Source organism: Thunnus albacares, chromosome 13 (assembly GCF_914725855.1).
Source record: "Thunnus albacares chromosome 13, fThuAlb1.1, whole genome shotgun sequence".
NCBI classification, from domain to species: Eukaryota; Metazoa; Chordata; class Actinopteri; order Scombriformes; family Scombridae; genus Thunnus; species Thunnus albacares.
The window spans coordinates 1575545-1596295 of record NC_058118.1 but is presented as its reverse complement, the minus strand read 5'-3'; the positions used below and the strand labels follow the sequence as shown (position 1 = coordinate 1596295).

General features: G+C 40.0%; 1 protein-coding gene across 23 annotated transcripts in view; it reads right to left on the bottom strand.

Moving 5' to 3' along the window:
* Positions 1 to 2245: 2245 nt before the first annotated feature.
* The window catches only part of picalma (phosphatidylinositol binding clathrin assembly protein a), a 36853-nt gene continuing 18347 nt past the window's right edge, over positions 2246 to 20751 (bottom strand). For 2 of the 23 annotated variants that reach the window (XM_044369826.1, XM_044369827.1), the window contains exons 11-25: positions 20600 to 20723; positions 19848 to 19981; positions 15836 to 15921; positions 13622 to 13774; positions 13083 to 13166; positions 12563 to 12643; positions 11433 to 11546; positions 9539 to 9667; positions 9263 to 9293; positions 9079 to 9178; positions 8255 to 8278; positions 5932 to 5991; positions 5193 to 5294; positions 4482 to 4585; positions 3626 to 3763 (exon numbers count right to left, since the gene is read on the bottom strand). In XM_044369826.1, coding sequence (XP_044225761.1) covers positions 4493 to 4585; positions 5193 to 5294; positions 5932 to 5991; positions 8255 to 8278; positions 9079 to 9178; positions 9263 to 9293; positions 9539 to 9667; positions 11433 to 11546; positions 12563 to 12643; positions 13083 to 13166; positions 13622 to 13774; positions 15836 to 15921; positions 19848 to 19981; positions 20600 to 20723 — 1315 coding nt within the window. In that variant the 3' untranslated portion in view covers positions 3626 to 3763; positions 4482 to 4492. Of the gene's footprint in view, positions 3764 to 4481; positions 4586 to 5192; positions 5295 to 5931; positions 5992 to 8254; positions 8279 to 9078; positions 9179 to 9258; positions 9294 to 9538; positions 9668 to 11432; positions 11547 to 12562; positions 12644 to 13082; positions 13167 to 13621; positions 13775 to 15835; positions 15922 to 19847; positions 19982 to 20599; positions 20724 to 20751 lie in introns of those variants that run through there. The other 21 variants (XM_044369829.1, XM_044369831.1, XM_044369828.1 and 18 more) reach the window with 21 other exon arrangements.

Sequence of the window (20751 nt, the reverse complement as noted above, 5' to 3'; positions counted from 1 at the left end):
ATAAGGGAAGGAAGAACTGCACAGCATATTAATCCACCTCCTGTTCAGCAGAATAAAGAGATTTCCTTCACAATTTAAAAACTGTAAATGTCTTGCTTTCATTTTTTCATGATAAACATAGAACATTTAGCATGTTCAGATTGTTGAATGCCTCTACACCTGGTCTGGATTTACAGTGCAAATATCTTATGTTGAAGTCTGAGACTATTCCTGCTAATGACTGAAATGCTGTTTTTTCCCATCCAACTCATTTATGGAAGGGAAGGAATCGTCAAACAAGGTTAACTGTCCAGAGACCACAGTGAAAGGGAAGGCCTCACTTCAACAGTAAGGCTTTTATTAACTCGCCAATTAATTCTATCATGAAAGTCAGTGTCTCACACAAACACACACTTGCATCTTCTAAACTGAGGGGAAGTGGCAGCACAACAAAGAATCTTCCTATTGCTGTTGGAGCAGCTTTGCCAAGCAGGATGTAGCTTTTATATCAAGGGCCCTCTGTGTGTGTTAGTGTGTGTGTTGCACGTGGATGAGCTGCTGCACCTGCAGGTTCAGCACCAGAAGACTCCATAATGATGATGGTGAGACTCCAGCCTCCCCAGGGGCTAAGAACCCTGGATAACCCAGGGAGACTCAGTTTTCAAAAAATCATCAGCAGTGTGTCCTGAATGTTGTCAGTAAACTGAAACTCCTCCAACTTTACACATACAGGTCCGTGTACTCATCATGGGTAGTAGTGCTCTACAGCTACTCCTTAAATAACTGTTGCATAATGTCTTCTGTGGCACTAAAAGAGCTTTGTCAAGTCTGTGAAAAAACAAATGGATGATGTCATAGTGATGTCATCAGCATGATCTCAGCTTGGGCTTGCAGAGTAGAAACTTAAAAGAGAAAGTCTGTTGCAAACTAGGGGTGTCAAGTTCGAAAGACATTTACCAGGCAGTTAGAGTGTGGTGTGATTAGTTGCATTATGGGAAAGCATTTCTGGAACTTGGCCCATAGTGGGGACTGAAAGTCAGGATATCTCAGCCTCTGCTACTTTAATTTTGACTGTTGTTTTTTCTGTGCCTCTTATAAGTCCTCCAACTTTATGGAATTGCAACACTAAATCACTGGAATAACCCTTTTAAAAAACAACACATAGTAAAGATCACATTATATTACAGATAACAGTATGTATGGTAATGTAGTGCAAAGTAAACACAGAAGTTAAATTATTCTGTCTCCAAATAAAGATCTGATGCTCTTGACATGTATCAGTTGTTTCACTATAGCAGAGACTAGGTTTGGTTTTACTCTAAAGTGGCAGTCTACATTCCTACTTATATATAGACACAGATATATATATATAGATCCAATCATCACCATGACCTCCAGAGTGATTCATATTAGTTTCCATCAACCACCTGCTGGCTTTGCTCCACCACCAGTTTCTTAGGATCCTGTCCTATCTCCTGAGATCACAGGCCTGCACTTACAGAGTGACTTAACGCCCCCCTGAAAATCAAGTCTTGGCTGATCTCCAGTGGTGTAACTTCTCACCTTGCTGAAGTAATGTACACGTGTAGTCCAAGACCCCATGACATCACTATTGGCTGTAGTTACAGGTGCAACAGACTTTAAACTTTCAGTGCTGCTTTTCAGTGTTGCGCTAGATTAAAGGACAGGTTCACAATTTTTGAAGTGTGCCTTAAAACAGCAAGATCTCCTTCAAATGTGCTTTCAGTGGAAGTGATGAGTGCATCCACAGTGGCCAAAATCCACAGTGTGTCCACAAAAATGCATTTAAAAGTTGATGTGAAGCTTATATGAGTCTTCAGCAGCCTGAGTTAGTCATATCAAGTGGAGATCTGCCACATTTACAGTCTTTTTAGCATCAAATTCACTCTTTGTGTTTCCTCGGACAGTGTTTCCCTGTTGAGCTGTGGTGGAAGTATAGTAACAAAAAGAGGAACTTTGGCACTAAAAAGACGGTAACATTGAAAGATATCTACTTGATTTAAAGGGATCTTCTAATGGTCAGTATGAACAGGAGGAATGATTACAAGAAAAACATGTTCCAATGTTCATTTGGGCTCCTGACTGTTGTTTTAAAGACAGACTTGAAAAATAGTTAAACCATCCTTTAATCTTTAATTAAGATGCTCTACATCGGTGGAATCTTTCTCTGATCTCATTACACAACCACTGACATAAAGTCAGTGCACAGAACATTTGGTTTTGATGAATAAATACAGAGCCAAAGAACTGTGGAAGCTTGCACTTTATTGGAAAAATCAAACAAACAAAAATATAATCTGCAGGGACAATGCAGCAAATATGCTCAGTTAATGGATTTAAGGGCCACTTTCATGTTCAGGTCATCTTTCATACCTGCACCCGTCCATTCCTGTGACTGGCAGGATCAGTTTTATATACACAAAGCACCGATCAACAGCGCTCTATTCTCCTGCACAACTGGACCTCTCTGCTCCTGCCCCCCACCCCACACCCACACCCACCCCACCCCTCTGTTACCAGTTTGACCCAAACCTACACCCGATGCCTCACCATGCCCCCACATTGTCCTAAACGCTCCAGTGCTCGCCTATGGAAACATGATCTGAGCATGAAAGAGACCCTGCACATTCAGGTTGAAAAAGGGCAGCCAGGAGCTTTGTTAAATGTAAGAATAAACGGCATGCCAAAAGCATCAAAAGCATAAATGCAGATTCCTTTCCAATGCAATGCTGCCTCGATCACAAAATGTAGTGCTTTTGCTGATGTGAAAAATGTTCCCTCGCCAAATTCATAGAAATCGACCCCACTGAATTGACGGCGTTAATGAATTTTGACGTCCATACACACCCTTAGTGTGACCCCTCGAGTCACAGATAACTGTACAAGGCATCATGCGAGTACAGAGAATATTTAGTGCCCCAACAGCAAAATGTGTCATCTCTTTAAACTTTATATTAACTTCTTTTTTTTTTTAAAAATCATCTCAATCACTCAAAATCCAATTCTACAATCAATCATACCTATGTATAAACCTGAAGACCTTCCACAAGGAGAAGGTCAATGACTAGTTACATTTCCTTTTTTTTTTTTTGTTTTTTTTTGTTTTTTTAAATGTCATCCTCTCTTTAGGTAATCATAAATAAATACAAACAATACACAAGGAATGTCTACTGCAAACAATACATAAAAAAAGAAAGAAAACAAAAAATGTGTGGTATAAACAGTTGGAGTTTGAAATCTGTTTCCTAATCTGAGGATGCTTTAAGAAGGTAATCATGATTGATAATCAAAAGAAGTGACTCCCAGCCTCACCTGGACAAAGAGGAACAAAAAAAGACAACTCAAGCAGTGTGCATGTGAGACAACAACCCAACTCTCGTTTTTTTTTTTTTCCAGGTTCATAAACAGTGATGTGAAAAAGTTCTCCCTTTGGGTGTTCTGTTTCTCTCTTCGTCCAGGATACAGTAGGGGCTGAGTGATCCCTGTCCACATGGTTTTGAATGGCAGCACGTACTCTTCTTCTCCTTCCATGACTTAGACATGACTAGATGGGCACAATGTCCACTGTGATGCCTCTCTGAGATGGCCGGAGCCGCTCTGAGTCACCGTGATTTTATTCAACAAGTCTTTATTTGGGCCTTTCATTCTCAGAGAGAGGTGAGTTCATTAGAAGCAAACTGCAGGTTTGCTTGGATAGTTGACTTTGTCGTGTATCATCTTCAGACGGGAAACAATGCTCCCCCTCAGGTTACATAAACTGCATCTGGGAACATGAAGAACAATGGAGTCAGTGCTTTATTTTTGGAACAAGGGAACAAGTTGTAGATGCAGTTTTGCAACCCCAGTATCCAGACTTCTGATGTCTCTCCATTCTAACTATGTACATAAATACATTCGCAACAAGGCAAAATAAAGAGGTGTGTGAAGCTGGCATCACACAATAAGAGCTGAGGTCCTATTCACAAGAGACCAGTATCATTGCTCATTTAAATTCAATTATTCTGTGATCTCATCTGATGAGTCACATCAATGCCTTTTTTTTTTTGTTTAAGACAATGGATCAGATATTCAGATTTTGTCCAATTGCTATGTATTGATTTCAACAAGGCATGTTAGAGCTACTTTAACCTACATGGACGGGTCAAAATTCAGGCCCGTGTGAAACTACAAGTTTAATTATCAGCATGAGACTAGTCCTGTGCAAATAGGGGTTTCAGTCTCCTGCAGAGCAAAGAAACCTCGACTAAATCAATCCTTATTCAACAAGAGGCAAGACGTGTGTGTGCAGAGTGCAAAGTGTGCAAAGCAGCCAGCTGGGGAGTGGAGCGCAGTGGCATCTCACAGGGGAGTGTTGTGACTGGCACCAGAATCAGTCATTTAACGGCCAACTGCGCTCAAACAAAGGAGAGTTAAACATGCAGTTTGTTGACTCAATCGGGATCCTTAGTTGTAATTAAGCACACACAGAAGACGAGCGGTACCTAAAGATGCTTTATAAGAAATTCTGCAGAAAGAGCTGTGCAAAGGGGTCCTTCCCTGGTGCTCTGAGGGGGCTGAGACTGGAGGGACTACAAGTTGTGGGTGACTGAGTCACAGAGGATGAAAACAGACCAGGAGAGAAATAGAAGAAGAAGAAATAGAGAGCCAATGATAAGAAAGGAAACTCCATAAGAAGGGCTAGGCTACAAGTGAAAATAAAACGTAGACATCACTATTTTCAGCAATGCACATAATGATAGCATGTCAGAAAACAGCATCAAAACCTTCATATTAGAGTGTGATTTACAGTGACTGAGAGGTAGAAGCAGATTTAGCAACACAGCAACGCATTCATAGATGATTAAAGAGAAAGAAAGTACATTATGAAATCTATATACAAAGACTGGAAATAAGAATTCACTAATTAGATCTTGGCTTGTGAATGTAATGTTTTTCAGCTGCTTCCAGAGTCGGATTTGAGAGTTTTCACCACCACAAATACATTAACAACCTGTGGGAAACGCTCGACTGGCTGTGGAGAGAAACAACTGAGAACCATCAGCCAGTGAAACAAGTCAGAACTGTACTGGAAAGACATTTCCTGACTCAGTATTTTGGAAGAATTGAACACAAAGTCTATCTGTTTCAGGCTGACAGGTTATTACACACAGACGTGAAAGGAGTGGGATGCTGTAGATGTAGACATCTGTTACCTGTGCGCCTGGATTGGGGCCGAAGGGGTTGGGTGGTCTCATCACCGGTTGGGTGTACATCATAGTGGGCTGTGTCATCATCATGGAGCCCATGTTAGGGGGCTGATGGGAGAGAGAGAAACAGCAGGCAATAGATGAATAATAATACTGCCTAAACTAAACATACATCTCTCAAAATGAGGTTCTGGGGTTAGTTGGCTACAAAGTCATGTGTGTTCAGCCGTTTCCATGTGCTCTAAAAAGAGCTCTGTGGCGGTAGAGGGAAAACCAGCCTGTCCAATGAGAGAAGTGTGAAACGACTGAGCATCGTCACTCAACACCCAAATATGACCATGCCGCTGTCGTCTTCAAAGGACTCGATTCAGCTGGTTGGAGTGGGTGCAGAAAAGAAACCAGGGCCAAACATTCATGCTGACTGAAGGTGACACATTTACTGACCTCCAGTTCTTGGAACAGACTCCTTTTCTATTTGAGAAACTGATTTATTTACTCTAGATGCAAATAATAATCACAAGACTGGCTGTAAACCACTGAACACCACATGAAAAATGATGAGCTCATCTTCAGTGAGATGATAAAATAATTCCTCTTACATTGATGAATACCATCTGTAGTCTAAAGGAGGTTACTGCACTCTGAACTAAATAAAATAAGAAGACTCTCTCCTCGCATGCATGCAGAATCTGAGTGTGTGACAGGAAGTGAAACCCTGCTGGAAAGGCAGTCCCAGCTGACTTACCATTGCATATGCCATCATGCCTGTTGGTGTGGTTGCAGGGAAGGCCATGACAGATGGTGCCTGAGGTGACACAAAAAAACAAGATGATCACTTCTACAGAATCAGGGCACAGTGTTACCCAACTCTACAAACACTAAACTGTTTATTCAATTCATGAGACTTGAAGTTAGACTCCAGTATTTACTGCATGAAGTAAAATGAACCTTTAGAATCCTATTATATGAAGAAAGAAGACAGAATTCAGTTGACACCAATTTGAATTAATCTCAAATTCAACTCTGTCGACACTCAAAAGGGTGTTTAGCAGGAGAATGTCTTCTCTTAAGAGAGCTGTCACATGATAAAGCTGACCTTGTTCTGACTTGCTAAGCTCGCTGGTGCTTTTCTCTGCTTCATTCAAACCTCAGTGCACTGTGTGTCTGCACAGTTTTCATAGTAAATCAAGAATGCAGCTTGAATGGAAGCGTGAAGATTGCAGGACACCGCAGACTGTGAGAAAATGACTGCAGGATTCAGACAATATGAAGATATTTGAAGGTTACTAACAGCTGATATTCAGTGTTAATGACTAGTCGTGAAAGTGGCTGAAAAAACAGCATTTAGGGCCACCAGATAGTGAAACCTTCCACAGAGAATCAATGCGTGAAATGTTGCTTTCAAAACTTTGTATCTTATCAGAGATGGATTTTTTTCAAACATGCCATTGACAGACAGAGGTAAAGGAAAGCAAAAAAAAAAAAGAAGAGTGTGTGGAGTCCTGGAAGTAGAAGCTGGTTACTGGCAGGTGCAGAGCTCCTTGTGGAAAGAGATTAGAGAGAGTCTGTTTCTCTGAGCGCTCCTTGCTTCTCCAACAGCCCCTGCAGTGATAACAAACCCAGATTTGTCTAATGCCCAGCCCTCTCGGGAAGGATACGTTTCATTAACTATTCAGTCGTTGGCGAGGGAGGCGCAAGTGAGTCAGACGTGACGCTGCTGCCAAAATTGGTTCTTTCATCACAGACTGTGCTTGTTTCATTGCACCGAGATCTCTCCTTCAGAATTCCTCCTCGCTTACAATGTTTGGTTTGTGTCAGGGACACCTCACTCAGCGTCTCTTAGATCGTCAATTATTACATGATAAGACTTGTTTTTTTTTGCATCACGTTATTGATCATCCTTCAATAAGGAGTGGTGAGAGCTGTGTGAAGCTTCTTGGTGTCTTCTTGGCTTTCAACATAATCACAAGCACTGAGTGTTTAGTAGGAGCTTAGACTATTCAAGTATTGTCAGAGGCTTCTTATGAACATTTTTAACCAAAGTCAGACGACAGATTGGATATTTGAAACCAAAACATTGAATCCAAAAATCACAAAAACACAAATCAGATGCATGGAAGGTACAGAGAGTAACATGAGAAAAGGTTCTCAGTAAGAATCAGATGACCTAACCCTTCTTATTTCACCCTTAAACTAATCCAAACCTGCATGACAATACTATAACCCAACACGGCCAGACAAGACAAACCAGACAAACAATGGCTACACATGTTGAGCTCTAAAGAGTTTTTACAGCTCCACATTGGTTGGTAAAAGGTGTCACTAAAGTCCTTTTCATTCTCCTCCATTAACAATCCTGGTTGAATCATCAGTACACTAAACCAGTGATGGTACTCTGGATTACTGACAGAAACAACTACTACAGGAGACTGATCAACTAGTGTATGAGCCCTGAGAATGCAGTCTGCAGACCTGTAACAGTCAGGTAATGAAGGAAACACTACAACTGTCCTCCCAACAACTGTTCAATAGGACAACATAGACAGACACAAGAGCCTATGACTGGTAGCACACCAGTTGAAGAGAGTAAAGGACAATCAGGAACAGTAAATACACAATTCAGGAAAACCTGAAAGTCATCCAGAAAAGCCTTTAGTCCCACAGTCAGTCAATACCTTACACTGGTGAGTCAGCCAGAACAGACCTGGCAGGGAAGGCTTGACTGGACATTTCTTGGCAGACAGAAAACAGACTCATTTTTAAATAACAGTAACTTGATATTGGTTAAAAAAGCTGTAATAAAGTAGTTCCAAACAAGCCTGTACTGAGCCGCTCTGCTCATGTCTAGGCTGTCCACACAGGAGCAGGGCTGATAATGGGGCTGAGCCCAGGCTGCTGCATGCTGTGGCTGCAGTGTTAAAGAGTCCTGACAGTGTGTGCTGTGGCTGTTAGCTGTGGCATGGCCTCTGGACAGAGTGGTGCAGAGTTAATATCAACCAGTGCATGCCAGCGTTGGTCAGAGAGCGGAGGGAGATATTAAACCATATGTACAGTAGGGATGGACTTACGTATTGTGGGAAATGCATGCCGTTCTGTATGTTTGGCCCCGGAGAACAATTACACATTGTAACAGACACAGACATTAGAAGAATCATTTGGAGCAAACATTGGTACGTTAACATTAACAGACAAGACATAAGACACATAGAATAGTAGTATAGTATACTGCTGAGCTTTAAGATCCCCTCCAGACATGTTTGAAGATATATTCAAATATTCTGCTTTAAATAAATAAGCAAATATCTTTCATTTTACACTTGTGTTAGTTGCATATCGGACCGTCTCCAGACTAGTTGTGATGTCATAAATCATGCTCAGAAGTACATGTCTTCAGCTCAGATTTCATGTGAGCACAGAGACCAACACACTTTGAGTGGAGGGGAACTTTAAGCTCTATCATCAGTTGGCTCAAGGTAATATATTCTAGCTCTTTACTGACAGTCTTGCTGAATGTAAAAATCAGCTGGTCAAGTTTAAATTGGATGGAAATCAAAGGCTGGAAGATATATAACCTAAAATCTCTCAGCGCACGTGTTCCCATTATCATGTTGTAATTACAGCAGAATCTGTTAAAGATACTGGACATTTGTCTAATTGGTTGGTTTAACGTTTGGTTACAGGTCACTGGCTGTTGTAGTTATTGTCATTTTATAGACATTTATTGACAACTGGGACATAAGTAACAGTTAGCAACAGATTCTGAAGCCCTCATATTCTGAGGATGTGTGAGAATCTGGAGGAGAAGCAGTGCTAGTGCAGTCACGTCCAGCTGATCTGTTTTCTGGCTGTTTTCACTGGTTGGGGGGGGATAAAAGCAGCAAACAGATCCTACCATGGTGGCAGGGTTCCAGGTGGTGGAAGGAGTGGTCTTGGGTTGCCAGTTGTTTCCACCTGTCAGCTTCTTCTCACCTGGCTGACTCCAGTGAAGATCACTGCAGAGATCCAGTAAACATGTTAGCTGTGTTTAGTATGCTGTATCAGAGACGCTGAGTTAAATATTAGCTGAGTGCACTTACTTCTTTGCTGTGCCGTTGCCAATCCCCAGATCTAGAATGGACAGAAGCAAAGTAACACAAAGTCAGTTTTTTTCATTTACTCTATATTTTATCTTCTCAGATTTTACACATTTGATGTTTGTATTTTTTTCTTATTTACATGCTTTAATTTAGTAAACTATACCATTTTCCTTTGCTGCCACTGTTTGGCACAATTATCACCTTGTATAATAATCTGCTTCTAAAACAATGAGTACTTTTAACTGTTATGGTCACAGTATCTTTAAGTGCACTTACTGCCAACAAGGTTGGCCAGTGAGGAGTCCAGGTCGCTGGACACCAGTTTGTGAGACTGTTGGCCGTTGGGAGTCATGCTCTGATTGGGTGAGGATGCCACTGTAGGTTTGAGGATGTCACCTAAAACATCTTAATCAAAGGGGGCAGGACAAAGGGACAGGAAGGGGAGGGAGGGGAGGGGAGGGTGAGAGGTTTGGGGGTCCCAGAACAGGTGAAGACACAATATACAACAGATACACAAGACGACAAATCCACACACACACATAAGACAAATACACACAATGCACACACATGGACAAAGAGAGGATGTTCAGCGTGGATGAGGCAGAAAGCAGTGATCACAGAAAAAAAAAACTCATCAAGCCAAGACTGTGTGAGAGGAATGTGTGTCGAGTCAACTCACCCAGTCATGCATATGCCATGCAAAAAGCCAAGACCCCAGGGAGTGTGTTTAACCCCAGGACGAGGGAAAAGAGAAAAAAAAATAAATGTTGAGATCGTGAGCAGCCTAGAACCCAGTGAGGGTGTACAGACAGTGAGTGTGTTAAGAGCTTCAAGTTGCTACATTTTACAAACATTCATTTATTCTTGCCAAATTAATTATGATATGTTGGTATAATTACCATACACTAATGAGGCAATGTGTGAAATCATTGTTATCCTCAATCACACTGCAGTGGCACTGTTAGTGACAGTGTTTATCAAAATTACTATTTCCCATTAATCACAATTTTTGTGTTTTTTCTCTCAAATCTGTCTCAGTGTCAGACATGTTTATGTTTCCAGTAATGAGCTCATTTGTTAGTAATTACACCTACCACTATTAATAATGAGATTTGGATTTTTAAACAGTACATACAACTGATAATATCTGCAAAACCTTGAACTTATTTCAATCACAGGTGAAAAAAACAAATCTTAAGTGCATAATAAATATAATCATATGTAGGGATTTTTGTATATATGTATATATATATATATAGATAAATAGTCTTTATGCGAGTCCCTCCAGGCTGAAATGATTTCCACGGCCACAGAAAACACACACAACACACAATGTCATCTTCTGCACCTGTGCATGCTAAAAATAAACATTCTGATGAGATGGCAGAAGCACATGACACATGAGTAGATATCCAAAGATGAGAAGTACCGACAGCAGCTATTCACGATGTGCTCGGCAGGATATTTCTCCCACCTCTGTCACTGGCTTATGGTTATGCACTGAGCACACTCGGAAATCTATTTCATGTTTCAGAAGATGTCTCTTTTGAAATGAAGGAAGCTCTCGCTGAACTATCTTAGTGGGTAAAATGCCATCTTGGTTAATCAGTCAGGGATACAATTATTACAGTGTGCAAACCGCATGAAGATGCTGACGACAGCTTACAGTGTAGTGAAAATATCTACAAGAGTCCACTTTGTTCTGCCAAAATATGAGTGCATGGTTGCCCATAAAATCTGAATTAGGATAGTCTCCATACATTGTGGAATAGATTTGATGATTTCAAAGTTCAAAACAGAAAAAGTTGGCTTGTTAAGTATAACTGTACCAATGAAACCTGTCAGCATTCAGAGCTCTGGCACTGATGTGTTTAAGAATTAAGAATGTGGTTAAGAATGTTTTATTTGTGTGTCCACATGACAAACGCTTCATAAAAAGAGCCACTGGCACCAAAAAAATCGTTTCCTTTTCCTAAAAAGATTTGCCTTTTGTCATATTTAGGAAAGCCACTTTCATAATCTGCTGAAGCATGACTGCTCAAAGAATTCATAGTCCACATAAACCACACACACACACACACACTGACAAACAAATCAAAGTCCAGCACTTTGATTATATAGCCTTGACATGATGGACGTGCATGTCTGTCTGTGGAGATGCAACACTTACCTGTAGGATCCAGGTTGTTGGCATTGGTGTTGTTGCCAAACACTGAGTCAAAGTCGACGTTAAGGCTTCGAGAGTTCTGTGGCTGCTGGGGCGTTGGGGAGGCTGTAAACCCTGCTGAAACAAACAGATAACCAACAATCAGGAACCACATCTGACACAACTATACCTCTGTTCCTCCAAACACCACTACAAGCAGCGCTACAACCTGTGACATACTTCTAAACCCCGCTGCCCCAGAAAGGCTGCTCTACCTTACACACAATGATGTTTTTGTATAAAGAGGTCATATGATGCCATGTTATACCGTCTACTTCTCCATCTTCTTCATGCCTAAGTACACTTTTACATCTACAATAATGACAAACCAGTCAAACCAGAGGGCAGCATCATGCTTTTAGAACTTACCCTTGTAGATATAAACCATCTACAATTCTAAACTTGTTTGTAAAAATGTGCAATAAAAGGCAACTATCCTGACCAGTGTGCTATATCACTCTGCCCACTGCATCCTGTTGTTTGTTGGTGTCCATCAGTGTTTTGGTGTATTGTGTATTTTTGTATGATTTGTGTGTTTTTGTATATCCTGGCTGCAAACCAATTTCCCTGTAAGGCAAAATAAAGATCCTGTGAACTTTGAAGGCTAACACCACAGGTTAAGACTGAGAGTATCACATATACAGTAACCTCTGTCTTTCAAGGGAAATATCATTTCTTGCAGGCAACAAACACTGGAGACATATGATGCACGGGTCTTGATACAGGTTGATGCGTCAGGATATCGTCCTATTTCCCAGCGTCCGCACTCATCAACGCTTCATCATAGCTAGACTGCTACATCCCAGCTACTGTAGCCAACTACTTCTCCTGTCTATACATGTGACGAATGACACAACTGGTGACTGTTGCATTTTACACAGATAGATCATATTTTAGTGTGGGTTGTAATGCTCGGTCTACTGAGACTACTGTCCGCTGAGGGAACAGCACATCTCTGTCTCCTCTAGAATGAATTGGTCAGTGTATATTTGTTGAAGATTGTTGAGTCTAGAAGGTGCTCTTTCCTCTACACATCAGGCGTATTAGGTTATGTGTGGACATGGTAACGTCTCGATAGAGCCGGATGCACCTACCTCTGAATAGACCAGCTACAGCAGGGGGCTCAGATTGGAAGAGAGCAGTGGTGGTGTAAGGGCTTGGCCCACAGAAGGAGTCTGACACACAGCAGCAACAGCAGCAGACAGGCAAAGAACCAGATGGAGAGAAAGGAGGGAGGAAGAGGGGAGAAGATTATGAAGATAGGAGACCAAATAAAAAAAAAATACAGCAGTGAAAGAGCTAGTAGGGGGGAAGCCAAGCAGCTGTGGGCAGGGCTTTTTAACAAAGCGGGAAACAAAAATCAGGATTTGCAGGACAAAAGCGGAGGAAGCCGGCACTCATTACATGGCTAAACTAAATACAGGGCAAAATTAAGGGCAATGCAAAACTAGTGGCTAACCACAAAACAATGCAGGTTCACACCCATAAGCTTGTAGGAAGCAAGGAAGGAGGAAGGCAGCATGTTCAGTGGGAACACAGTGTGTAAATCCAGTTCACATATATTACACAGCATCTCACTCATGTCAGCAATCTATCAGCCAGACACCATAGTACCTGTGATAAATGTCTCTATCTGTGCAGTAGCATCAAGATCAGATGCCAGGGAAGAACTTGAATCAAAAAATGGATTGTAATGATCTGGAGAAAAACAAAAATGTTGCTGAAAAAAGATGGACATTCATGCAACAAAAGAGTTTTGGCCTTTGAAATACAAACAAAGTCAGAAAGCAAATAAAAGATTAAACAGCCTAAATCAAAGAATGTTAAGAGCTGAGAAAATAAACACAAGGAAACTTAGCCTGATTGTGGAGGGAAACAAATATTTAGAGTAGGGCAGCATGCCAGATCTTTGATGAATGTGAGAAAAGTGTCAAGAAACAGTATGTTCTACCCAGTGACCCTAAACCAGTTCAGGCATTTCCTCCACTTCTTTCCCTACTGCTTTAAAAGAAAAAAAAAAAATCACCTACAGTAAATCCTATCAGCCAGGATGAAGTTATGAGACATCAGTATGACACGTTCAAATGTTGTGTGGTAACAAAAAGAAATGTAGACTGTAAAAGAAAAGAGAGGATGCAGCAAAACAATCCCACCGAACACTTCATGGCTAGGTGTCCTAGAGGACAGACTGCCAGCGTCAGAGGACGCGGCGGGCAGGTGGACAGCATCGACAACAGGTAGTGTGAGGAAAGGGTTTGAGTTTGGAATGGAATCCTCCACAACTTCTGCAGCAGAGGTGAAAGGATCTGAGTGGGCAGAGGGAGGAGAAGAGGAGGACAAGAAACAAAAGGAGAGAAGGAACAGAGAGATTATGGTGGAGAGGAAGGTGAGAAAAGTTAAAAAGAGAAGTTAAAAAAGTGCATGCAAGATGACGTAGAAGAGGGGGGAAATGTCAGAAATGTAGGTGAGAAGGATTAAAACAGTGTTAGAGAAACAACAACAGGCTGATACCGTGCACTCTGCTACACTGCTCTGATTGGCCCAAATTCTAGGCCAGGCTAGCAGCTTTATCACTAGCGCTTCAAAGCAGTCCAGAGGTTAAGAGTCTCCATTATCAGAAGGGTTAGAGTCCAGCACAGGAGCTGACATCCAAAGACAACTGTGCTCACAATAAAACAACTGTGTATGGTGTTTGTGTTCAGAATGTGGGTCAGTTTGGGGAATCTTGCGTAACCTGTGTGTGACAAAATACACTGAGTGAACTTTAACACTTAGACTTACAGGTACTGTAGCTTTCCTCCCACAATAAATATGAATGAGTACAGACTATGTGGCCTAATCTAAAACTATACTTGAAGTGTGCCGTCTAATAACTTAGATTACAGGCAAACACGGCTGGTATCTGTGTCTACCACATTATTTACATACCTTTTGATATGAGACTGAAGTGAAAAGCACACAAAATTATAAAGAGATATGAGATAAGGTTGCAACGGCAACTATTTATCATGCATATTATACTTCTAATGTCTTTATATGAAAACAAATGCAGCGTCCGTTAGTTTCATATTCAAAGCATGCATCAAGTAATACTGTACACATTGTATACAGTGTTAAGCAGGTGTTTTGCAGGCACTGAACCTTTAATGTGTGACAACAAAATTCTAACACTTTAATTTACAGCTACAGCAAAAGTTTCCTAGAAAGAACTATGTTACCTGATACTTCTTATAGAGACAGTTATTTGAGTTTAGTAAATTCTGTTGGGTTGATAAGCAGTAATTTCCCTGGAGGAACCATTCCATTTAAACCCATGCCAACTATATCATATTATTACTACTCAAACAGTTATTCCTTTCCTTCATATTCTTCATATATGATCAGCTTTGTGCTTGCCTGTAAATAAACTTCAGACCTGCTGTGCACATATGTTAATCTAGGTATCAACTGGAAGAAATAAACTGAAAGTGTGATGACTGAATACATTCTCCTTTTCCCCCCTATTATTGCCAACTTACTAATAATGCAGTTCTTTTCAGGAACCTTCCTTTGAATTTACAGTTACATATTGGTTATTTCCTTAGAAATTATTGTAAATAACATGTCACCCAAAATGATTTTTGTGTTTAATATTCTAATAAAAATCAAATGCAAATCAAATCATGCAAATTGTTCCCTCAGTAACATGTAACATGTACCATGCTACTTAAAACCCATTCACATATACATGACCAGAGAAGATTGATCAGGGACATGATTTATAGCACTGCATTTCATGATTTATGGAGCTTGATAAATAATGATGTAGCCAGGGTTTGTGAAATTTCTGTCCACCTCACACAGAAATCACAGCTGCTGTCATTTGCATGTGTATGGGAGACAACTGTGGTTGTAGGGCCATCATTAGCTGATGTTTAACAGTAAATCTACAATAAAACATTATGGCAAACAACTCATAAAAAAAGACATCAACCTTACTTTAAAGGAAAAGTAAGGAGGGAAACGTGGTGCCGGCAAATGAGCAGGGAGCTCTGGGTGCAGGCAGCATGGAGGGAGGTTCAACATTGTTCATACTGTCCACATTGTGATGATACAATGCAGGTTGAAAATCTGCAGTTTCCCTTTAAGTAGGTTGCATTAATGGGTTTTAAATAGTTGCCAATAGTAACACTAATGTTTTATGTTTTCAGTTTTTCTTTAATTCTGTGTGCATATATATATGGTGCACAAATTCCCAGGAATCATACAGCTGAATGTGTGAGAGTTTCAGGGATGTGTGTGTGTGTGCTATTGAGTATGTGACGTGGATGTGTGTCTGTAAATCGCAGTATGGACTGAAGTGTTGCCAAGAAGAACAGAGCTCTCACCTCCCCATGTGTTGGTGGTGGAGAGAGGCAGTGGCTGCTGGAAAGCTGGCTGCAGGTCCAGCAGGTCGTTGGCTGCCTTAGAGGTGCTGCGGAGAGGGAGCAGGAAAACAAGGGCACGGAGGAGAAATCAGTCACTCATTCACAAAACATTAATCACCTTCCTCAGTTCCAGGGTTGTGACTAAAAGAGGAAAGTATGGCTGCAGTTTTGTCCTCAGGAAAGTAGATTAACCTGAATAGATTTTCTGATAGTGGTAATATGTTACAATAGCACCATTGGATATTTATACCTTTTAAAAAAAAGTACATTCGAAAACTGCTTTCTTCATTCCTGTTTCTCTGCATGCATTCTTGTGTTAAAACAGTGGACAGTGTTGTGTTTATGCCTTACGTTGCCCTCATTTGCATAAGTATTTTCACTTATGTTGCATTTTCTTGTGCTGCATCTAATCTTATCAGTACTGCTGCTGCAGCATTCTAGTTTCTACACAAGGATCAAAGTTTCATCTTAAAGAACTAAGAATCTATTCTGAAATGTTTTATAAATACATATAGCCTTCATGCTGGCAGCACAGCCAGAAATATTCATTTAGGTGTGTCTGCGGGATATACGGTGTACAAGAACAGTTGTTTACTTGTTTTAAGATGTCATTAGTATTTGCCTTCCATTCATTGTAACAACAGCAGGCTATTGGTTTTGTGTACTGTTGCTCAGCAACATATGATAGTTTCAAGAAATAATGTGGCAGAGGTGAGCTACATTATTTCTTCATTTAATGCTGCAGTGATTTCCCCAATAACAATATAACACAACTGTTGCATCAAAGCAACAAACCTGGAGCTGTGGTGACTACAATACTCACAGAACATCTGCAGCATTCAACATGCAACTACATCACATCAGATTTTCTAATAGCAAGGGTAATCACACAACCATACCTTTCTTAAGGCTAAGCCTATAAACTATGTCAACAAAAACAAACTGACAGCGTGCCCCTTACATAAATTAAGTAAGCCTTGTGTATCCAACAATACAGCAAAGAGTGAGATTAACCAAGTTTAGCTTCATTTATAAGCTATCATTACATTCAAATATAAACATAAATCACCCATAAATAATGCTTCAGGATCCAATACATAAACCAATAACCTGCAGTCCATACAGATTAGAGTCTGAGGAATTTAACTATCATATGTTGTTTTTCTCCTCCTATGCCATGCTTTAGAAAAGGTATTCAAGACATCAATTATGCAAAACATTATCAAAAAAGTATTCAATTAAAGCTCCATTCTCAATACCTATCAGATCTAAATCAGGGACATGAACTTTTTCAAACAATATTTGTCATAAATCATGATATAAAAGGACAGTATAGACTGAAATGAATTTTGTTCTCCACCTCATTTAGCTCACAGTATTCAGATTCTTTCATCTTCAATCACACCTCTGTATCTTCCAGTTTCAATATGCAGAGGAAATATACCACCATTTTCACATTTGTAATCTTTCTTAAATAGACAGGAAGTTCTAAATTTTAGCTTCTGCCAGATTTCTTCTGCCCATGATTGCGTGCATTTAGCCCAGACTTGGTATTTAAACTCCTCCACCTCCACATTTGCCTTTTAGAGATCATTTTCTTCAAGTCCACACTCTTCTAGTCTCCACTTTTTTTCCTCCACAACATTTAGCAACACATGTCAGCATTGCTTGGAAATCTTCCTAATTTACCGACAACAAGATAATATCATCAGCATAGAGAAGAATGTTTACAAGTACATGGCCACATAACACCCCTTTCCCCAGCTGCTTTACCTCTCTTGCCAAATCATTAATGAAAACAGCAAATAATGTTGGTGATGGAACATCACTTTGCTTAACACCAGAGGGCGTGGAGAACCATTCTGTAAAATATTCACTCACCTTTGTAGAGGCAATGGGTGCCCTATATAAAGGAGTTAACAGCTTGATAGAATTTTCCATTAACTCCTATTTTGTAACACTTATATTTCAGGAGATCATGATCAACAAAATCAAATGCCTTTTGAAAATCAATAAAACAAGAAAATGTGGGCTTATTGTATTTTAATCTGTTTCTAACCACTATAGATACTGTATAAATATGATCTATACAGGCTCTTCCCCATCGAAAACCATTTTGCTCCTCTTCTAGACTGTTTTGCTCTAAAACTGTACTAATCAATTATTTAAGATGGAGGAATACAATTTATATACAGTGCTCAGACTAATGCCATGATGATTTAATGGCACCTTTGGGTCATCTTTTGGGGATTTTGAAATAGGAGTTATAATTGATCTGAAACCAAATAAAGGGTACAATACTATGATCAAAACATGTTTTCAGCAAACAATACAATGAATCAAACATTTTGGGGGATTCAACACTTCATTAGGCAACTCATCCATAACAAAAGCTTTTTGGACTTCTTCTACCTATATGTCTGTTTAAAAATTCATAACTGTGAGAGTAGTGCCTTACATGTTCCCTCTTCAAACAACAGACACATTCATAAAATTTGTCAAAGCTTTCATACTGTCTTGAGAAGAGACCAGAGAAAGTTCCCTCCCATTCATTTAATACCTTAACCAAATCCAATGATATTTCTCCTTCACACCAAACCTGCACAGCAATCTTTTTAAAGTGTTTAGGGCTCAGATTATTTATCTCACTCCAAAAATGTTCGGGATTCTTTGCTGGTATTTGCTCTAAATGTATTACTTGTCCTCTCTGATATCTTCGTTTTTAGAGCCTTAGTTTTTTATCAAGAGTATACCGTTTATGCTTGTGAATTATTTTACACTGCTTTCTTAATCTATGATCTTTACATTTAAAAAAAAAAAGATTTAAACATAGCTGTACGTCCCATATCTGAGTTTAGAAAAAGTATCTGGCACAGTTCCTTTCACCCACTTTTTAAATCTGTTTTGCTGTAGCAAATATTTCTTGAGACTGGGGCATTTTATAACCAGCATTAAACATTAGCCACAGCAATGAGTGATCTAGTAATCAACAATGATCTCTGGTCAAATTGAATAAAGCTCTATCCTCTACCACCAGTGAGACAAGCAATAACTTAAATTCTGAGCAGTTTTCTAGATATTCAAATGGAGCTACAATGTAATGGACCACAGCTGGTATGTAAAATTATCACATAAAGGATTGATCCTACCAATAATTACACACATTCAAGAACCTCTTAAAAACTCAAGAAAGGTTTCTCTATGTTTATTATGAAAATCATCAATTGCAACTCTCCGAGGGATAGAATCTTTCATATTTCCAATTCTAGCATTTAAATCCCCGCAAATTTGGCAAGAGAGGTAAAGAAGCTTGGATATACAAAACAATATCCAGACATCTTATGTTGAAATGAAAGGCCTATAATGCCATCAACTTTTTCAGTAATTTTAGTCTTATACTATAATAAACAAGACCTTACTAACAGTCCTACTCCCTGTGACGCTGCAATGCTTTCTTTAATCTGCGTTTTCCTATTTTCCTTTAAACCAAACCATACATACACCTCCAACTCAATGACATTTTCCCCTTCAACATGAGTCTGATTTAGGGAAACAATATCCACATTAATTAACTGTAAAATGGATACTCTGAGATCATGATTTACTAAAGTCCACCCATTGATGTACTTCCAAATCACTTCACTCAATAATCTACAAACCTTTTAGCTGTAAAAGCAGCTGATATAAAACATCTGTTTTTGGACTGCAAAGTTTATTTTACAAATTATTCTGTTTAATACATAAAATTATGGCTTTCCTTTCAGCTTTAATCTCAAACTCTTAAACATCTGCAAAAGAGTCTAAGATCTAATGAATTAAAGATTTGCCAAAAAGTGTTTGATCTAAATGAATGTTCGTCTGCATCTGAATGTATAAGCAGCATTAACTCCCACTGGCATCCCTTTCAAGACATCTAAGGAAGCCATGAAACGCCATGAATGGTGATTACTGGATGCAAGTCCTGTGACCTCACCTGTTAGTGGAGCTGGGGGTGGAGAAGAGGTCAATGGCAGGGGCCGAGTTGATGGTCCCCCCAATTGTAGAGATGGGGGAGGAGTCTGTGGTTGCTGCAGCAGGGTTCTTCTGAAGCTCTTTCAGACGCTGCTCCTACAATAATTACGAAGTCAGAGTTAGCAACACAGAAGCCAAGCTGTGTTCAACTACTCAGTATAATACTACTCAGCATATTATCTTTTGAAGATTTTTTTTTTTGGGGGGGGGGGATTGCCTTAATTTTGTAGTAAAGGGATAGAAATATGAGGAGAAAGCAAAGGGAGGGACAAGCAACAAAGGCCCCAATCCTGAATTGAACTGGGGATGTTGCGATTACAAGGTGTGTATCTCACACCACTAGACCACATGGACACTACCCAAAATCTGTAAAAAATTGTTATGGCTATGCATTTGATATCGTTAGTGGGATTGAGTCTAGACCTAAAGGACACATCAGCACCCTAATGAAACATTTCAGAATGCAGAAGAACACATGCAAAACATGATTGGGAGTGAATACTAGGACACAAAAGGATAGCACTGTTGCCAGTTTGGGGAAAACTTCAACAAAAGGCTTCCTCAGACTTCCCCAAAAGCCAGTTTCTCCCACCCTTCACACCGCAGCAGAATAAACGTCATTTAAGAGCTGTGCAGTATGTGCTGCTGGACATTGCCCCTCTGGCCTGAAGAGCACTAAGCTGAAAGGAATGTAGGTGAGTGAGGAAAATGTACTTTTAGTGCTTTTAGGCGACTCTGCTCTTCCTCCAGGGCTGCTTGTTTTTCCCTCTCGTCCACTTTGGTGAAAGATATGCCGGTGTTGGCCAGGGAGGAAACAGCATTGGAGAGGGTGCTAGCCCTAAAGGGACACACAGAAAATGGTGACA